Here is a 24,178-nt window from a genome sequence, read left to right as displayed (position 1 = left end):
ATCAATCACTGATCCAATAATTCCTCAAAGAGCTAAATTTTTTAAACTATTTTATTTCCTCACCACTTCCATAATGTGTATGCCTCCCATATAAGTTTCTAGGAGGGTCAGATTGTGTCTCGTACATATAGTATTCAGAATAGCTAGGAGGGTGCCTTACATAAATGTGCTCAATAAATATTTGTGGAATGAAAAGTTAATATGGTTCACTTAATGGCTTTTTTAAAAATACTTTAATGAATAAATCTTTTCATTTCACAACATTAAAATGTAAAAGGTTCATAACAAAAGCTACAAAAGAAGCTGCTGTTCACTAGAAGTACTGTAGGTAAAACAGAACTGCAATTTCCTATGAAAGAAAATTTTAAAAAACAAAACACCTGGACAATGAGCACCTCAAAACAGGAAAGCACTATGGATTCCATTTCCAGAAACAACTTACCTTTTTGCACCTTCCTTTTGCAGATTTGAAATCCAGATTCTCACACAATCACTGCCCTTCACTTCTGTTTGATTCAATAGCATACACATTACTGATGATACAGTCTCTCTCTTGCTAATAAATACATCAGTAGAAAGCACACTGGTCTTATTCTGCTTTCTGTTTTACGAAAACAAAAGTGCAAAAGTCCTCACCCAAAATTCTTTATAAATAAAAAACTAAAAAAATTTTTCGAGAAGTGTTTGTGGTAATGGTAAAGGCTCCCATCTTTTCCCATACTTCTATTACGTACTTCTTCCCCAAAAGAGGAAAGATTCTTGTGTCTTGATGGGAGGGCAAGCAGTTAAAAGTAAAACACACTAAAATAAGCCATTTCTAAACAGGTGAGATACCATCAGAGTGTGTGCTGTTGCAGAAACAGAATGGAGAGCCGTGAATGGGAGTCTCTGCACTTCATATCTGCAAAAGAAGAGAATAAAAAGGTTAACTTAATTCTAGACTCGGAACTCAGTATCTTCACCTGTCTAAACCAAAGCTCCAAAACAACTTAATGTAAGAAATGAAAATGTGCTAAAGAGGTTTATGGGTGAACTCAACCATTCAAACTGTATCCAGTTTTAGAAGTTAGTATTTGAACACTTTTATACCACATCATCTTGATATTAAAAGTTAAATAACGAAAATCCCATCTCTTCTTTAAGCTTCTCTTAAAATTTATCGTAATTACCCAAATATGCTTCCGTACTGAAGAGTTATATAGGGGGAATTAGTTTTAACATTAAGAATAACAATCAAAGGGCTCATTTTGAATAAATGCTCTTCCCTTTATAAGGAGTGACAGTTAACCTTTCCGGAACCCCAATGCACACACCCCTTTTCTCCAACCTCATTAAAGATTAATTTCGGTACACAGCAATCTCCCCCACCCTGTACCCCGTACTCTGCGAAAATCCTTCTGCGTTTTGCATTAACCCACCCGACTCAGTGTGGGTGAGCCAGGGTCAGGTGTGAAAGGAGGCTGGGACTGGGGGTGGGGGGAGGGTGAGACCCGGGAGCCCCTCTGGCACTCGCGCCCCCCACCTGGCGGCACACCTGCCTCCAGGAGCCCACCTGGGGCAGGGATCGCCCTTTCGCGGCCCCGCGCGCCTGCCCCACTCGGAGCGCGCGCCACGCGCCGCGCGGTACCCGAGGGCGGCGCAGGCGGCGGGGCGCCTGAGAGGCGGGAGCCGGGTGTAAAGGGGCAGCCTGGGCTCGCTCCCTCCCCGGGGACCAAGCGGGCCGGGGCGTCCCGGGGGGCTGCTGGGGGCGGGCGCGGTACCTTTTGGACAAATCCATGAGGACGCCGGAGAAGAGCTTCTCCCCGAGGCGGAACGACACGACGAGCGCGTCCTCAATGATGTGGTCCAGCGTGACCCGCACCTCCGAGCCGGGGATCAGTTGCGACACCGCGGAGTCCCCGCCCGCCGGCGGCACGAGAGCCGGGGCTGCTGGCTGGGGCAGCGGCGGTTCCTGGCGCTCCTCGGGAGCCGGGGGCTCCTCCGGCGGCGGTATAGGAGAAGGTGGCAAGCTGGGCCCTTCCTGAGGCGCGGCTGCCGCCGGCTCCACTACTCGAGCGGGCAGCTTCTCCTCAGGCTCCAGCTCCAGCCCCGCCGCCTCCGGGCTGCGGGCGAGCTCCCCCGGCGGCGGCGGCGGCGGCGGCGGCGGGAGCGGCGGTTCGTCGGCCTGAGAAGAGGACTGCTGCCCGTCAGCCTCGCCGTCCGGCACAGATGCTTCAGTAGCCGTGACCGGGAGGGGGTCAGTGCCGGCCTCGCTGCCAGGGATGGGCTCCATCTCCGGCTCGGCCTCGCCGGCGCCCCCCTCCCCGGGGGACGCTGCAGTCGCTGCCGCCTCTGCAGCCACGGCCGCCATTTTCTTCCTGGCTTCTCCCTCCTCCAACTCGGGCTGTAGCGGCGGCGGCGGCAGCGCTGTTTGGTTCCCTAGGCCTTCCCCTCCCTCCAGCAAACAGTTTTGTCCCGCCCTTACCCCGATGCTCGTTATTGGCACCGCGCCATTGGTCCTGTCCTACACCCCTCCCGCACTTGTGACATTTCATTGGTCAGGTGGGGACGTCTATCATTCAGTCGGTCCATCCTTCTCATACAGAGTAGGAACTTCTCATTGGCCAGACGAGTTGTCAAATGTCGAATCTTAGAGGAGAAGTGGGGGGGCGGGCTCAAAGGGGGCGGGGGAAGTCACAAAAGCTGAGCCTTGTACCTATCGCCTCTTTCTATTGGATGGAAGAGAAAGTAGAGTCTTATGGTTGGCCTACACTCCTGCCCATTATCAACCAGGTTTTCTCGGAGGCGGGATAAAGGAGGGAATCACGTGGCGTGCCTGTTCTTTCAAGGCTACAGAGGGGAGGAGTAACGAGGTAATGAGGGAGGGGAACCGCTTCCCAAGAATCTCTGCGCAGAGGTCCTTAGAATAAATGTTATTTCTAGGAGCGGACCTGCTTGCGGCCGCGTGTGGGCAAGAGAAGCTTCTTTGGGAAGGACAACTAAAGTTTGAAGATAATTCTACAAACACTCTTTGAGCTCCTCCTATGCTAGGCACTGTGCTAGTGCTAGGGATAGAAAGATGTGAAAGACATTCTCCATAACCTCATGGCAGCCACTTCAGCTCCCACACAAGGAGTGTCTCCTTGAGTACACTCCACTTTCTAGGAAGAGTGCATCTGCTTATTTCAAAGTAGGAAAATGCTAATGAAAACAGGAAGAACATCACACACACTGGATTAAGCTGATGAATGTTTCAGAGACCAGTTTTGAGGCATTGCTGGACTTCCACATGAACAGCAATTTTTCAACCCAAATTCACTGGGAAGTGGTAGCACCTGGTTTCTTGCTTCAGCCTTTATCGTTGCCTCGTGTATGCTACAGGTGCAAAAAGCCTCTCTCTTCAGTGTCCTAATGCCCCGACTTGTCTATTCCCACTTTAAGTTTCTTGATTTGTTTGTTTGGAAGACTCTGCTGAATCCATTTCTCTCAAAGTGTACCTCAGAGTGAGCCTTTTCTCCAGAAGAGATCATAGGCACTGAGAATGCCTACAGGAAGAAAGGAAGAAAGGTTACCAAAATTAGGAGTGAAAAAGGGAATCATAAAGACTCATCACAGCCAATACTTACTAAGCATCCCCTATGTGCCAGGCACTAGTACAAGCCCTTGGTATAACACCTCATGTAATCCTTAAAATACTTCTATAAGGCAGTTACTGGTAATGTTATTTAGTTGCTAAGTTGCATCCAACTCTTTTTCCACCCCATAGACTGTTAAGTGCACCAGGCTCCTCTGTCCATAGGCTTTCCCAGGCAAGAATACCGGAATGGGTTGCCATTTCCTTCAGGGGAGCTTCCCAACCCAGGGATGGGACCATGGCTCCTGCCACATTTCCTGCATTGCAGGCAGATTCTTTACTACTGAACCACCAGGGAAGCCCAACTGTTATTACACCTGTTTTATAAATAAAGAAATTGAGGCACAAAAGGGGTGCCCAAGGTCATATAGTAAATTGCAGAGTCAGAATTCCAAGGTTTTGTATGTTTTTTTGGGGGGTGGGGGTGGGGGTAGATACATTAGGAGTTTGGGATTAACAAATACACACTACTATATACAAAATAAACAACAAGGACCTACTGTATAGCACAGAAAACTATAGTCAATAGTTTATAATAACCTATAATGGAAAATAACCTGATAAAGAATACATATATATATGAGTGAATCACTTTACTATACACCTAAAACTAATACATTATCAATCAACTATATTTCAATTTAAAAAAAACCCTGCAGTTTTACATTGAAAGGATTGAAAATGGGAAAGAAAAATCGCCATAGGCCCTATTTCAAGCCCTGGAGCTCTTAGGAAAGGCAAGTAGGAAATCCCAATCAGGGCAGGTTCAGCATCTCCAAACTAACAGAAGGAAATAAAGGTCCACTCTGTACCAGAGATTTCTGCCATAAGCTCTCATTTAAAACCCTGTGAGTTAAACCTTCTCCCTGTTCTGCAGGTGAGGAAACCGATCCTTAGCCAGGTTACAGGTCTTCTTATCCATCACACAGATGGCTAGCAACAGATCCTAGAGAATGCAGGTCCTTCCAAGAGCATGATTGTTTCACTCATTCATTGAACAAATAATCTGTCCCCTGCAGGCTAGATCTCTTGCAGGAAACAGCCATGGATCCCACCTTACAGAGTTTTTACCATGAATGCTTTTCTATATTTCAACATAATCAATTAAACATAACATATAGTTCTGTGAAACTTGGAGACCCACACTGAGTTCCCGTATTGCATAATATCCCACAGGGAGAAAAATACAGTTCAGGTCCTAGGATGTGATTACCTCTTGCAGTAATTCACTGCAAGATGCTGCAGTAAATCCTTTAAATTAAGGATTTATAGCAGGTAGTGGCATACCAAGTAACCCTTCTAAATCACCATTTTCAGCCTGCAACTCAAGATTCTCTACTGGCTTCCTAGCCTCTTCTGCTTGTCCTTCAAGTCTCTCTCTGTTCCTACTTTATCTTTTGGGGTCTGCTCTCCCTTGCTCTTCAAGATTTCTAATACTGGGGAGATCTTTCATCCATTTATTCAACAAATAAATATTCAAGGCCTACTATATGTCAGTTGGGGATTCCCAAGTGGCTCAGTGGTAAAGAATCCACCTAAAATGTAGGAGACCCGGGTTGGTTCCCTGGGTCGGAAAGATCCCCAGGAGAAGGAAATGGCAACCCACTCCAGTATTCTTGCCTGGAAAAATCGCATGGACAGAGGAGCATAGCAGGCTACAGTCTGTGGGGTCGCAAAGAGTTGGACATGACTGAGCAACTGAGCACACACACACCATATGTCAGTTACCGGGCTAGCAGTCAAAAGGCATGCAGAAAGAACACGTAAGCCTCCTGGGACTTATTTTTCTACTTAGGGAGCTAGAAAATAAGCAATGAATAAATAACATGATTACCAATTGTGAGCAATGCCATACAAGAAATAAACAGGGCGAGGTGATAGGGTATAGCTAGGGGAGAGGCAGAGAGTGTCTCTTTCAGATAAGGTTGTCAGAAAAGACCTCTCTGAGGACAAGACATTTTAACCAATGCAAAGGATTAAGAAGGAGCCAGGGACTTCCCTGGTGATCTAGTGGCTGGGACTCCATACTCCTAATGTAGGGTGCCTGAGTTCAGTTCCTGGTCAGGAAACTAGATCCCATATATCACAACTAAGGCTCAATGCAGCTAAGTAAATGAAAGTGAAAGTGAAGTCGCTCAGTCGTGTCCAACTCTTTGCAATTCCATGGATCATAGTCTACCAGGCTTCTCTGTCCATGGGATTTTCCAGGCAAGAGTACTGGAGTGGGATGCCATTTCCTTCTCCAGGGGATCTTCCTGACCCAGGGATCGAACCCAGGTCTCCTGCATTGCAGGCAGATGCTTTACCCTCTGAGCCAGCTAAATAAATAAATATATTTAAAAAGGAGGAGGAGCCAGCTATTGACATTGCTGAAGGAACATTTGGGTCAAAAGGAACAGCAATTGCTCAAGTCCTGTGACAAAAGAGGGCTTGGTTTACTCCAGAGAGACCAGTGTGACTTCCTTGGTGGTTCAAATGGTTAAGAGTCTGTCTGCAATGCGGGAGACCACAGTCCAATCCCTGGGTCAGGAAGATCCCCTGGAAAAGGGAATGGCAACCCACTCCAGTATTCTTGCCTGGAGAATCCCATGGAGAGAGGAGCCTGGTGGTCTACAGTCCATGAAGTCACAAGAGTCGACCCTAATGATTGAGAAATCTCTCTCATTCAATGTGGTTGAAGAGGAATAAGCAAGAAGATAAGCTAGGGAGATAAGGCTGGAAAGGGAAATAGAAGTCATATTTTATGTACTTCAAATACAAAACAAAGGATCTGCCCTCAGGGGTTTCCAGATCTACTGGGAATCCAGCTTTTACATGTGCTGCTATATCCTAGTCTCCACTGCCTTCAGCCTTCTCCTGGCATAAGGTCAGCATAGCGGAGGTATTTGTAGGATGGATGAAGTGAAAGTGAAAGTCGCTCAGTCGTATCCAACTCTTTGTGACCCCATGGACTGTATAGTCCATGGAATTCTCCAGGCCAGAATACTGGAGTGAGTAGCCTTTCCCTTCTCTAGGGGATCCTCCCAAACCAGGGATTGAACCCAGGTCTCCCACATAGCAGGTGGATTCTTTGCCAGCGGATCCACAAGGGAAGCCCAAGAATACTGGAGTGGGTAGCCTATCCCTTCTCCAGCGGATCTTCCCGACCCAGGAATTGAACCAGGGTATCCTGCATTGCAGGCGGATTCTTAACCAACTGAGCTATGAGGGAAGCCCCTATAGAATGGATAGCCACATGGCATTTGTTGCTGAATTGAGAGAGGTTTTGATGAATGGTTGAAAGGTTGGTCCATTTATGCTGCTAGAACAAAATGCCACAGACAGGGTGACTTATAAACAACAGAAAGTTGTTTCTTATAGGTCTACAGCCTAGAAATACAAGATCAAGGTGCCAGGACAGTTCAGTGAGGGCCCTACTTCAGCTTGCATAATTCTCGTTGTGTGCTCACTGGCAGAAGGGGGCAAGAGTGTTTTTGGGGCCTCTTTCATAAAGGCATTAGTCTCTTTTCATGAGGGCCTTGTTTTGGCGACCTAGTGCTCAGTCACATCTGACTTTTTGCAACCCTCTGGAGTCTAGCCCACCAGGCTCCTCTGTCCATGGAATGTTCCAAGCAAAATACTGGAGTGGGTTGCCATTTCCTACTCCAGGGGATCTTCCCAACCCAGGGATTGAACCTATATCTCCTGCACTGGCAGGTAAATTCTTTACCACTGTGCCACCTGGGAAGTCCAGCCTAGTCACCTAATCATCTCCCCAAAGTCCCACCTCCTAATACCATTGCCTAGGTGGTTGAGATTTCAACATGTGAATTTTGGAGGGACACAAACATTCAGACCATAACAGATGAATAGTTGTTTTGTTGGACAAATTGTTGAAAGGATGGGTGGATTGAGAGATGAATGGCAGGGATAAGAAATCCAGCTGACTAACCAAGCGGATTCTCACTGTCTCAAACAGACTTTGATCTGAGTTCTCCAGAGTACTACAGTTTGTGTATGGGTTCAGTCGCTCAGTTGTGTCCAACTCTTTGTGAACCCACAGACTGTAGTTTGCCAGGCTCTTCTGTCCATGGGACTCTCCAGGCCAAGAATACTGGAATGGGTTGCCATACCCTCCTCCAGAGGATCTTCCCTACCCAGGGAAGATAAAGTAAAAACCCAAACACTGGGGTGGTGGTTCATGAAGATGGATAAATATGGCTAATTATGTTTTAGTAGTTTTTGTTTCCTGGGCCTGGTCTCTCGGGAAATCGAATTACAGACAGACAAAAGCATGGGTTCTGGAGACTCAGGACAAAAGGAAGTAACTGTCAGCACATGGTCATGAAGTCACAGTGGCTGAATAAATTGCTCCTCCTGTTCTAGGCCTATTTCTGTCCAAGTTACCAATATTTCTCTTCTACAATCAGATCACCCACTCCCAGGCCAAGACTGTGATGATAACTACAGACAGACATGTTGCTGGGTCTCCATGTGTCTCAGCGGTTCTCAATGTACTAACGGATCTCTGAGAATCCGCTAAAAAGTTGTTTTATGTACTGTGTAATCACATTTATATAAAGTACAAAAACAAAGAAAACAAACTTATGCTGTTACAACTCAAAATAGAGGTTATTCTTAGCAGGAGAAAGGGGACAGTACATCTAGTGACTAAAAGGGAATATGAATGGAGTTTCCTGCAACTCTGATATTTTTCTGTTTTTCATCTACTCACTAGTTATAAGGAATGTTCAGCTTATAAAAATTCATCAAGCTGTGCACATATGTGCTTTTTTGTGTATAGATTTGTATTAGTTTTCCTTTACAGCTAGTGTCTTAAACAACATATTTATTTTATCAGTGTCTTGGGTCAGAAATTCAGGCAAGGGTTAGCTGGGTCCTCTATTTAGGGGCTCTCTCAAGGCTATAACCAAGATGCCAGCAGGGGCTGCAGTGTCATCTGAAAGTGTGACTAGGAAAGGGCCCACTTCTAACCTCACTCATGATCCCGGCAGAATTCAGTTCCTCGGTGGCTGCCGGCCAGAGGCTGGCCTCAACTCCTTGCCATGTGTGCCTGTCCAGAGAATAGTTTGTGACTTACAGCTTGCTTCATCAGAGCAAGCAAATGAGAAGAGCCAGGGAGAAATGGTGCAAGGAAGACAGAAGTCACAGTCTCTTATAGCCTAATCTCAGAAGAGGCATCCTGTCACTTCTGTTGTGTTCTGTTCAAAAGCAAGTCACTAGAGCCAGCCCAAACACAAGAGGAGAAGATCACACAGGGGCAGGAGTACCAAGAAGGCAAGGATCACTGGCAGCTGATAGATGCCTCATTTAAAGGTTTTAAAAGATGAAAAGAAAAAATAATATTCTAGATGTTTCCTCAAACCTCTCCCCACCCTGACACACTTATCCACAGACTCTGCTGAAGTCTCTTATTCAATGCAAATGCTTTCCACACCATATTACCTGCCCCTAGTAACAGATCCTCACCTCAGACTGGCAGGTGGAAGGGGCCATCATACTAAAAAAAATAAATCCTGGGATTTCCAGTGGGTAAGACTGAGCTCCCAGTGCAGGGGGCCAGGGTTCAATCCCTAGTCAGAGAACTAGATCCTACTCAGTGAACTAGATCCTGCATGCCACAGCTAAGGATCCTGCATGCTACAAGGAAGATTGATCTTGCATGCTGCAACTGAGACCCAGCACAGCCATATAAATAAATGAATTTTTTTTTAAAGTAAATCCCAATATTGAAGAAAATCCCTGTAAAGAGAGCCATCAGCTATCCAGCTATTTAGTGAGCACCTATCATGTGCCAGGCTGAGACAGCAGCCAGATGAGCCTGGGGGAATCAAGCACATCACAGGTGGGCACCATCCTGAGTCATCTTCCTCCCTGGTCTCACGTGTTCCTTCACGTGGTCCCTGCCCCTCTGTATATGCTCAACAGCTGCCATGTCAACATAGTTCCTTCAAAAGGGACCCTAAGGGTACTGCTTGGGAGGGAGTGGTTCTAGACTGAATGTCTCAGTTTGTCTGGGACTGAAATATTTCCTGTGACACAGGATGTTCAGGGTTAAAAGTTGAACAGACCTGGAATTTCCCTGGTGGTCAAATGGTTAACAACTAAAATCCTGCATGCTGCATGGCACGGTCCAAAAAAAAATTAAAAAACAAAACAAAACACAAGTCAGTCAGGCCTAGCTAGGCTAACGCTAATGGTTGGCCAGACTTCATGCTTCCTATCTTATAGAAATGAACATTGATCTTTGCAACAACCAAGCAAGAAAGGGAGCCTTGGAGAGGTCAAAGAAAGCTTCCAAAGCTAGAGACTGGGCCTCACAGTCTCCAAAGAATGTGCTCTCGGCAACTTTGATCTTTTTGCTGTTTCTTATGTTTCCTTAGCCATTCCCTGGGACAGGATCTTTGGGTAAATGGCAAATCAATGTGCATTTTTTTGGTCTAGCCTTCTAGTTTCAAGCTGACAGGTTAAATCTGACCTTTAAAGTAGAAAATCTAAAAAAACAAAAACAAAACCTGACCTTAGATTCTAAACACCTTTGATTGTACCCACCCCCTCATAATAATTCCAAGAACTTTTATTTACTTAACATTCCTCTAGGTTGGGTTCTCCCGTCATGTCAAATGTGGTAGCTATTAGATTATTAGATCCTTGTAAAGGAAGGACTTAATTTTATAGCTTCCTTAGCACAGTGCTAGGCCAAGTAATAATGTCTAATATTTATCAAGTACTTACTTTACATCAAGCCTTAAATCAATTAAGCCCTATGAGGTATAATCACATAATTATCACCATTACAGATTAGGAAACTGAGGAAGAGACAGGTTAAGTAAGTTGCCCAAGGTCACACAGCTAGTAAATATAGGCACCAAGGAGTAACACCTATTTGCTTGTTGATTACTAAGAACTCCCTGTGCTTTTTCTGAAAAAAAAAACTATCATTTGTTCTGACAGACTTAAGTGAATCTTTCTGAAAAACAGGTGGAAACCTCAGCTAAAGAGGTTCATATATGACATCCATTCTTGAAAAAACACAAACTCATTTTGATAGAATTACTTCTGTGTCATCACAGTTTCTCTCTGTCTTGCTTTCCTTCTTTCTGCCTCAAATGATAATGATCACCTCTACCTCAAAAAAACAATCATCTCTACCTGGATCAGGGCTGTGAAGCAGCAACTGTTCTTATTATCCCTCCCAAAGGTCTGAAGGCCTGGGTGGGAGTGTGGAGGTCATTTAGTTCATCCAATGTAAGCGTTGGGCAAGACTGAGCACGCATACAATACAAATTCAGAGCTAGAGGCTGCTGGTCAGGCCCTAGTCTTAGCATTCAGTTCATGGCTCCTCATTTCTAAGCAGCTATTTCCATGCTTACCCCCAGTAATTTCTCTCACTACACAGGTGCTGGGCTTCCCAGGTGCCTCAGTTGTAAAGAATCTACTTGCTGATGCAGGAGATGCCAGTTCGATCCCTGGGTCAGGAAAATCCCCTGGAGAAAGAAATGGCAACCCACTCTTGCATTCTTGGCTGGGAAATTCCATGGACAGAGGAGCCTGGTGTGTTACAGTCCATGGAGTCACAAAGAGTTAGAGTCGACTTAGCAACTAAACAGCAACAGAGCTGTTACATTTGCAAATACAAACATAATAAAATATTCAGTTCTATGTTGCTTTGGTTCATTTTTATATTAAGTTCCTACTTTCTGTTTTATTTGTATTTGTTTTTAAAATAGCAGAGATTCTTCTTAGGAAGGAATGTGCGTACAGCTATACATAGAAAAAAACCCTTGTGACACCAGTCTTGTGCATCATTTGACCTCTCCCACAGAGCGCAGTGCTTCAGCTCAGTGGTAAAGAATCAGCCTGCCAGCACGAGAGATGCAGGAGACATGGGTTGGATCCCTGGGTCAGGAAGACCCCCTGGAGGAGGGAACGATAATCCATGCAGTACTCTTGCCTGGAGAATCCTATGGACAGAGGAGCCGGAGGGCAGGGGGCGGGGGGCGGAGGGTCCACTCCATGGGGTCTCAAAGAGTCTGAACACGACAGAGCACACAGAGAGCACAGTGCCTGGCGTACAGCAGACCCTCAAAAACATTTGTAGCAACCTCCCTGGCAGTCCAGTGGTTAAGACTTCGTGCTTCCCTGCAGGTAGCATGGGTTCAGTGCCTCATCTGGGAACTAAGATCCCACATGCAGGACTGCCAAAAAAAACTGTAAAATGCATAAACAGATGACCAAATGAATAGTTATTACTAGGGAATAGGATCACTGTCGGAGAAGGCAACGGCACCCCACTCCAGTACTCTTGCTTGGAAAATCCCATGGGTGGAGGAGCCGGGTGGGCTGCAGTCCATGGGGTCTCTAAGAGTCGGACACGACTGAGCGACTTCACTTTCACTTTTCACTTTCATGCATTGGAGAAGGAAGTGGCAACCCACTCCAGTGTTCTTGTCTGGAGAATCCCAGGGACAGGGGAGCCTGGTGGGCTGCCATCCATGGGGTCGCACAGAGTTGAACACGACTGAAGCGACTTGGCAGGATCACTGCGGGCTCTCTTTTTCTTTTTGCCCATCTACATGTCCCAGTTATCTGAGGTTTCTCATTTTTCTACATAGAACATGTATTTCTTACAGAAAATGTTTAAAGTCTTTCTTCAGCAAATAAATAAGTGTATAAAATAGAACCTGAGTAGTCTTGTAACAGGAAGATCACAAACATGGGCTGTCTGGGTTGGGTGTGCAGAGCCTCAGACATGACTCAGACACATGGGATGTGATGGGGAGAAGGCACAAGAGTTCCGATCTGAGAACCCAGAGCCTCCGCCAGCCTGCCCTTTGCATTCTCCTTTGGGTCACAGCACATCATATTTTGCTCCCATATGTTTACTGGGTGAAAACAAGAAGCAAGTCCTCAAAGAATTTTTCAAGGACTGTGAATGATTCATAAGGAGCTCTTCGACCTTGACTGTTTCTGTGGCTCAGCGTTCATTAGAGATGGCGCAGCTCCCACCCTCCGCCTGTCCCTGAACCCTCAGAGGTGACCCCTTTCCGTAAGTATTGGCCCCCATATCCAAATCTGAATTCCTTCCGTACTCAGCCCTCTCCACCCAGGTTTGTGGCTGCTGGGGAAGAAGGGAACAGACAAGCCAATTTAGTTGTCGTCCTCGCTTTGTTCGCTTGACCTTGAGGCACTTAACTCAGCAGAGCTCCTGGTGTGGGGGGAGCACAGTGCGGGGAGGCTGGCAGACTTCTGGAATGAAAGGCTAGAGACCTTGGAGGGCTCTTGGAGCCCACGCTCCTTCTCTTGGCTTTGGTCACCATAGTGACTTCTCTGTGAAGCCTCAACCCTGTGGTTTTTGCTCAATATTCATTCATAACAAGGCCACCTCTGCGTTTTCCACCCACGGGGGAACAGGCGCTGAGTACATTCACAGTCATGCAGCTGACACACTGGGCCTTTAAACCAGGGAGGGGAGGGTGGCAGGGCAGTGGTGTGCAGGGAGCCTGAGCCTGAGCCTGGTGGAAGGGAGGCAATGCTCCTTTGTTCAGAGGAAAGGGTCAGAGCTGGGAAGGGATTGAGACCCCTTCCGGTTCTGTCCCCTCAGTTTACAGAGGAGCAAGGACTCACCCACAGTTTCTCATCATCAAGGGTGTGCAGGGCCCATATTCTCATCCCAAATTTTCTAACTTCTTGGCCTTTTGTGCCAAGCACTGGGGTCCCACTTCCTGGGACTGTCACTAAAGGTTACGAAATGTATGGTAATCAGATTGTGATGAGCCCCTGGTGAAAGGCCAGAACTAGAGTTCCTGTAGGGAGACAAATCATTTTGATTTCCAGTACAGATTTGCAAGTAAATTAGCTCATTTAATCCTTAAAATTACCCTGCAAAGTGACTGTCATTATTTCCTTTTAAATTGAGAAACCTGAAGCTTCAGAGAGTGGCTGAATCTGTCTACTTGGAGTCAGAGGCGAATTTGAATGCTACTCTGCAATTTACTAATGATAAAAGATGGTACAATAGCTCATTAGTTCAGGCAATGACTTCAAATTCACTGAGATCAAGTCCAGCCATTGTCCTGCTGTGTGACTTTTGACAGTTACTTCACTTCTCTGAGCCTTTATTTCTGCATCTGTACAAACATGATAAAACAACCTACTGTATAAGTCATTGTGAAGTAATGAATATAAATCACTTAGCACTATGCCTGACAGTCAATAAGTGGTTTTGGGTATTCCAAAATTAAAAAGTACTCTCCTGCTAGAACTTCTGGTCACAGACAAAAATGGAAAAGTCTACAGTCTTCTTCCAGACTCACCCAGAGCCCAAAACCTTTGCTGTCAGCCAAGGAGCGAGTATTTGAAAAAAGGACATTCCATAAGAGGAAGGTGAATTTGGAAGATGCTTTTCATAGCCTGATTTTCAATTTTCAAAAGATTTAGACAAGGGAAGAGAAGGGAAGGATGGAAATCTGTACCTCCCTATAGCCTTGCTGCCAATATTTTCAGAGCTATGCTGCCCAGCAGGGTGGCTGCCAGCTTTGTGTGGTTACTGAAGACATGAAATGTATCTGGTCCAAACTGAGATGTGATATAAATATAAAATACACACTGACACTTAAAGACTTGTGGGAGAAAAATTTTATAAAATATCCCATTGTAAACAGCAGGATCCTACTGTATACCACAGAGAACTATATTCAACAACCTATGATAAACCATAATGTAGAAGAATATATTAAAAGATGAATGTGTATATATATATATATATATGTAGAACTGATAACTTTGCCATATAGCAGTAATTAACACAATACTTCAAATCAACATAAATAAAAATAAATTATTAAAATTCATAAATAGAGTATCTTCATGTTGGGAATAATTTTATATATATATATATGTGTGTGTTTTTTTTTAACCCCCCCTGCCATGCCAGGTAGCATGCCGCTGCTGCTAGGTCACTTTAGTCGTGTCTGACTCTGTGCGACCCCATAAACGGCTTTCTACCAGGCTCCGCCGTCCCTGGGATTCTCCAGGCAAGAACACTGGAGAGGGTTGCCATTTCCTTCTCCAATGCATGAAAGTGAAAAGTGAAAGTGAAGTCACTCAGTTGTGTCCAACACTTAGCGACCTCATTGACTACAGCCTACCAGGCTCCTCTGTCCATGGGATTTTCCAGGCAAAAGTACTGGAGTGGGGTGCCATTGCCTTCTCCGGCCATGTAGCATGCAGGATCTTAATTCCCTGACCAGGGATTGAACTCACAGCCCCTGCAGTAGAAGTACAGAGCCTTAACCACTGGACCACCAGGGAAGTCCCTGGAATGATATTTTAAGTAAAATACATTATTAGCGTTAATTTCACCCATTTCTTTTCATATTTTTAATACAGCTACTAGAAATTTTTCACTTATATATGTGATACATATTGTATTTTTATAAAACTGAGCTGGTATAGAAAATTCCAATTCTAGCTCAGCTAACCTATGTAGAACATCTCCTCACATTTCTCTCTCTTAATTGTCACAACAATATTATCTGAAAGATATTGTTATCTATATTGTACTAGTAGAGGACAAACTTAGGGATACTAACCCTTCATTTTGCCAGATAAAGTCACCAAATCACTATTATTATGTACTATATCATTTTATAAAAAAAGACTTTTTTAGTAAGAATAAAATTGAACATTTCAACTATATAAAACAGTATATTAACACCCACAACTGTCTCCCATAAGAAAAAAAAAAGCAGGCATTCTTATTATTTTGCAGGCACTGGGATAATATATACTTTATATCATTCATTTCTATAAAATCCATGAGATTGGTACTATTATCCTCATTTAACAGATGAGGAAACTGAGGCTCCGAGAGCCATTTAGCTTATAAATTGGGGTTATAAGAATATAGGTTACAAGTTCCCCAGAGAAAGAGAACCAGGAATGGCTTTCTTGATATAAAAGAAGCCATTTTGGCCTCAGCCATTTTGCAATCAGCCTGGCTGCACTGCTTGCCCTTGAACAGGTCTCAGTAATCCTTGATTTTAGAAAACAAAGAAATGCAGGAGCAGGGAAAAGGCAGTCAGACAATAGTTCAGTGGTAAGTCCTAGTTCCTTCCTCAGCAATCAATACAAAGAAATAGAGGAAAACAACAGAATGGGAAAGACTAGAGATCTCTTCAAGAAAATTAGAGATACCAAGGGAACATTTCATGCAAAGATGGGCTCGATAAAGGACAGAAATGGTATGGACCTAACAGAAGCAGAAGATATTAAGAAGATGTGGCAAGAATACACAGAAGAACTGTACAAAAAATATCTTCATGACCCAGATAATCATGATGGTGTGATCACTCACCTAGAGTCAGACATCCTGGAATGTGAAGTCAAGTGGGCCTTAGAAAGCATCACTATGAACAAAGCTAGTGGAGGTGATGGAATTCCAGTTGAGCTGTTTCAAATCCTGAAAGATGATGCTGTGAAAGTGCTGTACTCAATATGCCAGCAAATTTGGAAAACTCAGCAGTGGCCATAGGACTGGAAAAGGTCAGTTTTCATTCCAATCCCAAAGAAAGGCAATGCCAAAGAATGCTCAAACTACCGCACAATTGCACTCATCTCACATGCTAGTAAAGTAATGCTCAAAATTCTCCAAGCCAGGCTTCAGCAATATGTGAACCGTGAACTTCCTGATGTTCAAGCTGGTTTTAGAAAAGGCAGAGGAACCAGAGATCAAATTGCCAACATCCTCTGGATCGTGGCAAAAGCAAGAGAGTTCCAGAAAAACATCTACTTCTGCTTTATTGACTATGCCAAAGCCTTTGACTGTGTGGATCACAATAAACTGTGGAAAATTCTGAAAGAGATGGGAATACCAGACCACCTGACCTGCCTATTGAGAAACCTATATGCAGGTCAGGAAGCAACAGTTAGAACTGGACATGGAACAACAGACTGGTTCCAAATAGGAAAAGGAGTACGTCAAGGCCGTATAATGTCACCCTGCTTATTTAACTTCTATGCAGAGTACATCATGAGAAACGCTGGACTGGAAGAAGCACAACCTGGAATCAAGATTGCTGGGAGAAATATCAATAACCTCAGATATACAGATGACACCACCCTTATGGCAGAAAGTGAAGAGGAACTAAAAAGCCTCTTGATGAAAGTGAAAGAGGAGAGTGAAAAAGTTGGCTTAAAGCTCAACATTCAGAAAATGAAGATCATGGCATCTGGTCCCATTACTTCATGGGAAATAGATGGGGAAACAGTGGAAACAGTGTCAGACTTTATTTTGGGGGGCTCCAAAATCACTGCAGATGGTAACTGCAGCCATGAAATTAAAAGACGCTTACTCCTTGGAAGAAAAGTTATGACCAACCTAGACAGTATATTCAAAAGCAGAGACATTACTTTGCCAACTAAGGTCCGTCTAGTCAAGGCTATAGTTTTCTCAGTGGTCATGTATGGATGTGAGAGTTGGACTGTGAAGAAGGCTGAGCACCGAAGAATTGATGCTTTTGAACTGTGGTGTTGGAGAAGACTCTTGAGAGTCCCTTGGACTGCAAGGAGATCCAACCAGTCCATTCTGAAGGTGATCAGCCCTGGGATTTCTTTGAAAGGAATGGTGCTAAAGCTGAAACTCCTCCAGTACTTTGGCCACCTCATGCCAAGAGTTGACTCATTGGAAAAGACGCTGATGCTGGGAGGGATTGGGGGCAGGAGGAGAAGGGGATGACAGAGGATGAGATGGCTGGATGGCATCACCGACTCGATGGACATGAGTTTGAGTGAACTCTGGGAGATGGTGATGGACAGGGAGGCCTGGTGTGCTGTGATTCATGGGGTCACAAAGAGTGGGACAAGACTGAGGGACTGAACTGAACTGAAGTCCTAGTTCCTCCTCAGGGGATATACATAATAATATATCTTTTAAATTCTGCATGAACAAAGGCCCCACCCTGGTGGGGAATGAAATGATGATGTTGACCCTCCCAACTTCAATTAACTAAAGGGTAGACTGTGACCTTGGCCCCAATTCTATTGTGAATCCTCCTCTGATCAAGCCTTTTCAGGACTTTGCATGTCCACGGGGTCAAAAAAAGTGTCAGACCTGACAGAGCCATTAACACTTTTTTTTTTTTTAAGCTTAAATTTCCCCAGTTTTGCTGTTGGGGAGACACTGCTTTGAGAAAGATCCCCATTGTTCTCCTCACTTGCTGCTAGTAATAATAAATCCTTCCTTCTAACCCCATCTTTGGTTCAACACATATCAAGAGCCAAGAGGCAAACCCATTTTTCAGGTAACAGAATTTGAACATTAAATGACAAAAATAATACATCTTAGAAATGAGTATTCTGTCCTTTACTTAAGTGAAAACAACCCATGGATGGGGAAGTACAGTGCCTCACAAGCAGCAGAGCACTCCTTCTAAGGGATTTTGGGCAAAAGAGTATCAGATGAGGCAATGTGGAAACAGGGTGTGATTGACCAGGAGATCAGGGAGGTCCTGCTCTCTAGGGTAAGGTGAGCCAGCTTTAGCTGAGTTGGAGGACTGTGATTAGTTTCCTAGACAGTCAGGTGTTTCCAGATAGTGTGGGCTGACTTAGGTTTAGATTTATAACTTGGATCAGACCAGTGGCATGCTTAGTCGCTCACCCGGACTCTTTGCAACCTCATGGACTGCAGCCCGCCAGGCTCCTCAGTCCATGGGGATTCTCCAGGCAAGAATACTGGAAAGGGTTGCCAGGCCCTCCTCCAGGAGATCTTCCCAACCCAGGGATTGAACCCAGGTCTCCCACATTGCAGGTGAATTCTTTACCATCTAAGCCACCAGGGAAGCCCCAGGCTCCATTTTGTAGGTCCTGATATATGAATGTGATTTATCAATTCACCACATTTAATCAATACTCTCAGTTGTACTAGAGCATTGATTAAAACTTAAGGTGTTAGCTCTGCTCTGCACTACTGCTTTCTGTGAATGCTGGGATCAGGTTGGATCTCTAACTGGAATTCATAGGCTAGGATAACCAGGGCCTTGGTCCCTGAGTTGGCTATTTTCTTCATCTCATTTTTGACCTTCTGAGGCAGGAGATAAATGGGCCCCAGGCTCAGCAGCCAGAGTTTGTGCCCCTGGGGACAGATACTCCCAGATGAGGATCCAGAGAATAGCAAAGTCCTGCACAGATAAGAGATAAAAGACCACATACTCCTCATTCTCCAAGTCCAGGAGACCTTCCCAACTACACATGAACAGAAAGGCTCCTTGAAGGTCAAAAGGGAGAGGGCATCACCTCATAATAAGTGATGTCAAAGTACACATAAGCCTCTTGACTAGAATCCATCTTGGCTAAGAGATGCACAAGTACACACGGGAGGATCCTAAGATATGCCAAATACACTCAGAACTAGGAAAAGCAAGGTGATTGGCCAACGGAAACCCGGAAGAAATACCCTTTAAGAGTGATTCAAATCACCACAAGGGTGCGACTCTCTCTGAGCCTGCCAGTGTGTCTATCCACACTTACACTTTTTTTCCTCCTGATAAACACATTGTTAGTTTTACTACTTTTCGTCTCTATGTGGAAATTCATTTCTACACAGCTGACAAGCCAGGGTCTTGTCCCTGGTGGTCTAGTGGCTAAGACTCAGCACTCTCTCTGCAGTGGCCTGACCTCAATCTCTGGTCTGGAACTAAAATCCTGCATCAAGCTCCCACAGGCTAAGGCCACCTGAGATCAGCTCTAGGCAAACGGAGATCATTTGTCTGGTCCCTGGAGGCTGCGTGCATGCATTTAAAACCTCTAAGAGAACATGGCACACCAGGGAGATTATTAGAATGATTATAAGCAGGATGCCACCCAATATTTGGAGGGTGCTTTGAGGCCAAAGTCTGTGCGATGCAAACCGACTCAGATCAGATAGATCAAAGAAAAACCCTGTTGAAGGAGTCACCTTCTTAAGTAAAATGGTTTGCTCAGTGATCTTACACAGCCGAGTCTCACCTTCCCTAAATTATTAATCCAAGTGCAGCAAGTGGTGTTGGCCACAGTACAGATACCTCCTTGCTCATCTAAAAGATAATCAAGGGCTATCTATTATCAAGAACAACTTTGGTCAGAGTCCAGGGATTTTTGTTGGGCAGCTATTGATTTAGCAGTTCAGGCACTCAGACAACTTTAAAGTTTAAAAGTCTGCCACTATTTGGCACTCTCCTCACTTTCCTCCTCGTGAAAGAAAGTGCTGATCGCTTGTGAATACTTCTTCCTATTCTTATTGTGTGACATGGAACATAAGTTATGGAAAAGAGATTGTGGGAGAACCAAATGGCCATCCTGAATATCCCAGAGCTTGGGGATCTTATTGATATAAAACCTTTTGAGGTGGTCCAGTGGCTAAGACTCTCTGCTCCTAAAGCAGAGGGCCTGGGTCCAATCTCTGGTCAGGGAACTGGATCCCACATTCTGCAACTAAAAATCCTGAGTGCTGCCTTGAAGGCTGAAGATCCCATGTGTCACAACTAATACCCTGTGCAAGCAAATAAACATATTTTTAAATATTTATTTTTATTTATTTGGCTACACTGGATCTTAGCTGTGGCGCATAGGGTCTTTTTTAAGTTGTGGTATGTGGGATCTAAAATGGTTAGGAAATGGGCAAATTTAATTCAAATGACCATTATCTATTACTGTGGACAAGAATCCATTCACAGTAACCATCACAGTAATCCAAGTCTATGTCTAAACCACTAATGCCAAAGAAGATGAAGTGGAATGGCTCTATGAAGACCTACAGGACCTTTTAGGACTTACACCAAAAAAAGATGTTCTTTTCACCACTGGGGACTGGAAAGCAAAAGTAGGAGGTCAAGACATATCTGGTGGTGGTGGTGGTTTAGTCACTAAATCATGTCCGACTTTTGCAACCCCATGAACTGTAGCCCGCCAGACTCCTCTGTCCATGGGATTCTCCAGGCAAGAATCCCACTGGAGTGGGTTGCCATTTCCTTCTCCCGACATATCTGGAGTAACAGGCAAATTTGGCTTTGGAGTACAAAATGAAGCAGGGCAAAGGCTAACAGAGTTTTGCCAAGAGAATGCACTGGTCAGAGTACCCTCTTCCAATAATACAAGAGAGGAATCTACACATGGACATCACCAGACAGCCAAATATTGAAATCAGACTGTTTATATTCTTTGCAGCCAAAGATGGAGAAGCTCTATATAGTCAGCAAAAACAAGACTGGGAGCTGATGACTGTGGCTCGGATCATGAACTCCTTATTGCCAAATTCAGACTTAAATTGAATAAAGTAAGGAAAACCACTAGGCCATTCAGGTATGACCTAAATCAAATCCCTTATGATTATACAGTGTAAGTGACAAATAGATTCAAGGGATCGCACCTGATAGAGTGCCTGGAAAACTATGGACAGAGGTTCATAACACTGTACAAGAGGTGGTGACCAAAACCATCACCAAGTAAAAGAAATGCAACAAGGCAAAATGGTTATCTGAGGAGGCCTTACAAATAGCTGAAAAAAAAGAAGAGAAGTGGAAGGCAAAGGAGAAAAGGAAAGATATACCCATCTGAATGCAGAGTTCCAAAGAATAGCGAGGAGAGATAAGAAAGCCTTCCTCAGTGATCAATGCAAACAAATAGAGGAAAACAATAGAATGGGAAAGACTAGAGATCTCTTCAAGAAAATTAGAGATACCAAGGGAACATTTCATGCAAAGATGGGCTCGATAAAGGACAGAAATGGTATTGACTAACAGAAGCAGAAGATATTAAGAAGAGGTGGCAAAAGAACTGTACAAAAAAAGTTTTATTCACTCAGATAACCACAATGATGTGATTACTCACCTAGAGCCAGACATTCTGGAGTGTGAAGTCACGTGGGCCTTAGGAAGCCTTGTTCATGTTCTATGAACAAAAACCAGCAAGGTTATGGGATTTCAGCTGAACAATATCAAATCCTAAAAGATGAAGCTGTTAAAGCACTGCACTAAACATGCCAGCAAATTTGGAAAACTCAGCAGTGGCCACAGGACTCGAAAAAGTCAGTTTTCATTCCAATCCCAAAGAAAGGCAAGTAGGATTTAGAAAAGGCAGAGGAACCAGAGATCAAATTGCCAACATCCGTTGGGTCATAGAAAAAGCAAGAGAGTTCCAGAAAAACATCTACTTCTGCTTCACTGAATATGCTAAAGACTTTGACTGTGTGGATCACAACAAACTGAGTTGGGAATACTAGACCACCTTACCTGCCTCTGAGAAACCTATATGCAGGTCAGGAAGCACTACTTAGAACCAGACATGGAACAATGGACTGGTTCCACCCGTGGTGGATTCATGTCAATGTATGGCAAAACCAATACAGTATTGTAAAGTAAAATAAAGTAAAAATAAAATTAAAAATAAATAAAAATAAATAAAAATAAAACATGTATGCTTAAAAAAAAAAATTGGGAAAGGAGTAAGTCAAGGCTCTATATTGTCATCCTGCTTAACTTATATGCATGCGAAATGCCAGGCTAGATGACTCACAAGCTGGAATCAAGACTGCCAGGAGAAATATCAAAAACCTCAGATAGGCAGATGACACCACCCTAATGGCAGAAAGTGAAGAGGAAATAAAGAGCCTCTTGATGAAAGTGAAAGAGGAGAGTGAAAAAGCTGGCTTAAAATTCAACATTCAAAAAACTAAGATCATGGCATCTGGTCCCATGGCAAATAGATGGGGAAACAATGGAAATAGTGACAGACTTTATTTTCTTGGGCTCCCAAATCACTGCAGATGGTGACTGCAGCCATGAAATTAAAAGATACTTGCTCCATGGAAGAAAAGCTATGATGAAACTAGACAGCATATTAAAAAGCAGAGACATTACTTTGTCCACAAACGTCTGTATAGTCAAAGCTATGGTTTTTCCAGTAGTCATGTACAGATATGAGAGTTGGACCATAAAGGCTGAGCACTGAACTGATGCTTTTGAGCTGTGGTGTTGGAGAAGACTCTTGAGAGTCCCTTGGACTGCAAGATCAAACCAGTCAATCCTAAAGGAAATCAGTCCTGAATATTCATTGGAAGGACTGATGCTGAAGCTCCAATACTTTGGCCACCTGATGCAAAGAGCCTATTCATTAGAAAAGACCCTGATGCTGGGGAAGATTGAGGGCAAGAGGAGAAGGGGGCAACAGAGGATGAAATAATTGGATAGCTTCATCGACTCAATGGACCTGAGTTTGAGTAAACTCTGGGAGATAATGAAGGACAGGGAAGCCTGGTGTGCTCCAGTCCATGGGGTGAAAGAGTCAGACACAACTGAGCCACTGAACAACAGCAAATGTGGGATCTAGTTCTGTGACCAGGGATTGAATCCTGGCCCCTTGCATTGGGGTCTCAGAGTCTTAGCCACTGGATCACCAAGGAAGTCCCCTAAATAATTTGTTTTTAATATGATTTCTAGTATTGGTGTCCTTAGTAGGAGAAGTGTGGATGCAGTGACTATGGCATGAAAATCTTCCCATGCCTTTCTCTGGTATTTCAGGCTCAGTTCTTTACGAGTGATTTTAATGATAGCATGTTTAGAAGGGAGGAAAATGGTGGAGAGAAGAACTTCCACTTATTCCTTCTTTTTAATAGGAGTTGCTTGAAGCTGGAAAACTATCTACCATGCCAAGGGCATGGTGGCTATCAGTAAATGTTAACTGGTTTTTCTTGAGTTATGATGCATGGTCTTCTGGTCAAGGCAAATAATTCTGCCTGTTGTGCTGAATTACCTGCAGGAAAGGTCTGCATTCAGTGAACTCATATTGAGTAGTGACCTCATCACCAGCTTGATATTTTCACTGTTTATTTTCAGTATGAGACCCATCCACACAGAGAATTAAATCTGGGTTATGTAGGCCTATGTCCTTTAGATCTGGATGTGGGGTACCTAATTGGAAAGTGACTGTCTCACAGCCATGTTCTTCTCCTGCACATGATAAGGGAAGCCAAGCCAGTCAGTGTTTAAGATGTTAGATGGAGACAAAAGCAGAATCTATAAGCAGTGGGTCTACTTGAGAGAAGATGCTGATCTTAGAACAGCATGAGATGTTTGAGATAAGCATCAGTTCAGACCTGTTAAGGCTATTATTAACTGAGTTGCAGCTGTGACTGCTGTAAGCTGATTTGGGTGAGCCCTGGCTCCCACGTTGAGCGGCCTGCTATCATATTTGGCAGGTCTCCTCTCCTAAAACCTGGGACTTCCCCTCGTAGTCTAGGGGTTGAGAATCAGCCTTCCAATGCATGAGACATGGCTATGATCCCTGATTGGGCAGCTAAGATCCCACATGCTGGGTGGGACAACTAAGCCCCGGTGCCATAACTAGAGAAGCTTGTGCACAGCAACTACTGAGCCCACAAGCTCTAGAGCCTGTGAGCTGCAAAAAGAGAAGCTGGAGAGCTGCAAGGAAGACCCTGCACAGCCAAAAAATTAAAAAAAAAAAAAAATTCCTAAAGCCTGATTATTCCTTTCATGGAGGACTCCAAAGACTTGTCATAGCTGGGTAGCCCCC

General features: G+C 44.3%; 1 protein-coding gene across 5 annotated transcripts in view; it reads right to left on the bottom strand.

Moving 5' to 3' along the window:
- PWWP2A (PWWP domain containing 2A) overlaps positions 1 to 2,418 on the bottom strand; it is a 32,581-nt gene extending 30,163 nt beyond the window's left edge. Inside the window, exons 1-2 of one of the 5 annotated variants that reach the window (XM_040239483.1) lie at positions 1,761 to 1,806; positions 443 to 901 (exon numbers count right to left, since the gene is read on the bottom strand). In XM_040239483.1, coding sequence (XP_040095417.1) covers positions 443 to 531 — 89 coding nt within the window. In that variant the 5' untranslated portion in view covers positions 532 to 901; positions 1,761 to 1,806. Of the gene's footprint in view, positions 1 to 442; positions 902 to 1,760 lie in introns of all 5 variants that reach the window. The other 4 variants (XM_040239481.1, XM_040239482.1, XM_040239485.1 and 1 more) reach the window with 4 other exon arrangements.
- Between the last annotated feature and the right edge of the window lie 21,760 nt (positions 2,419 to 24,178).

Source organism: Oryx dammah, unplaced genomic scaffold, assembly GCF_014754425.2.
Source record: "Oryx dammah isolate SB20612 unplaced genomic scaffold, SCBI_Odam_1.1 HiC_scaffold_5, whole genome shotgun sequence".
NCBI lineage: Eukaryota > Metazoa > Chordata > Mammalia > Artiodactyla > Bovidae > Oryx > Oryx dammah.
Note: the sequence above shows the minus strand (reverse complement) of the source record. Positions and strands in the feature narration are given on the sequence as shown.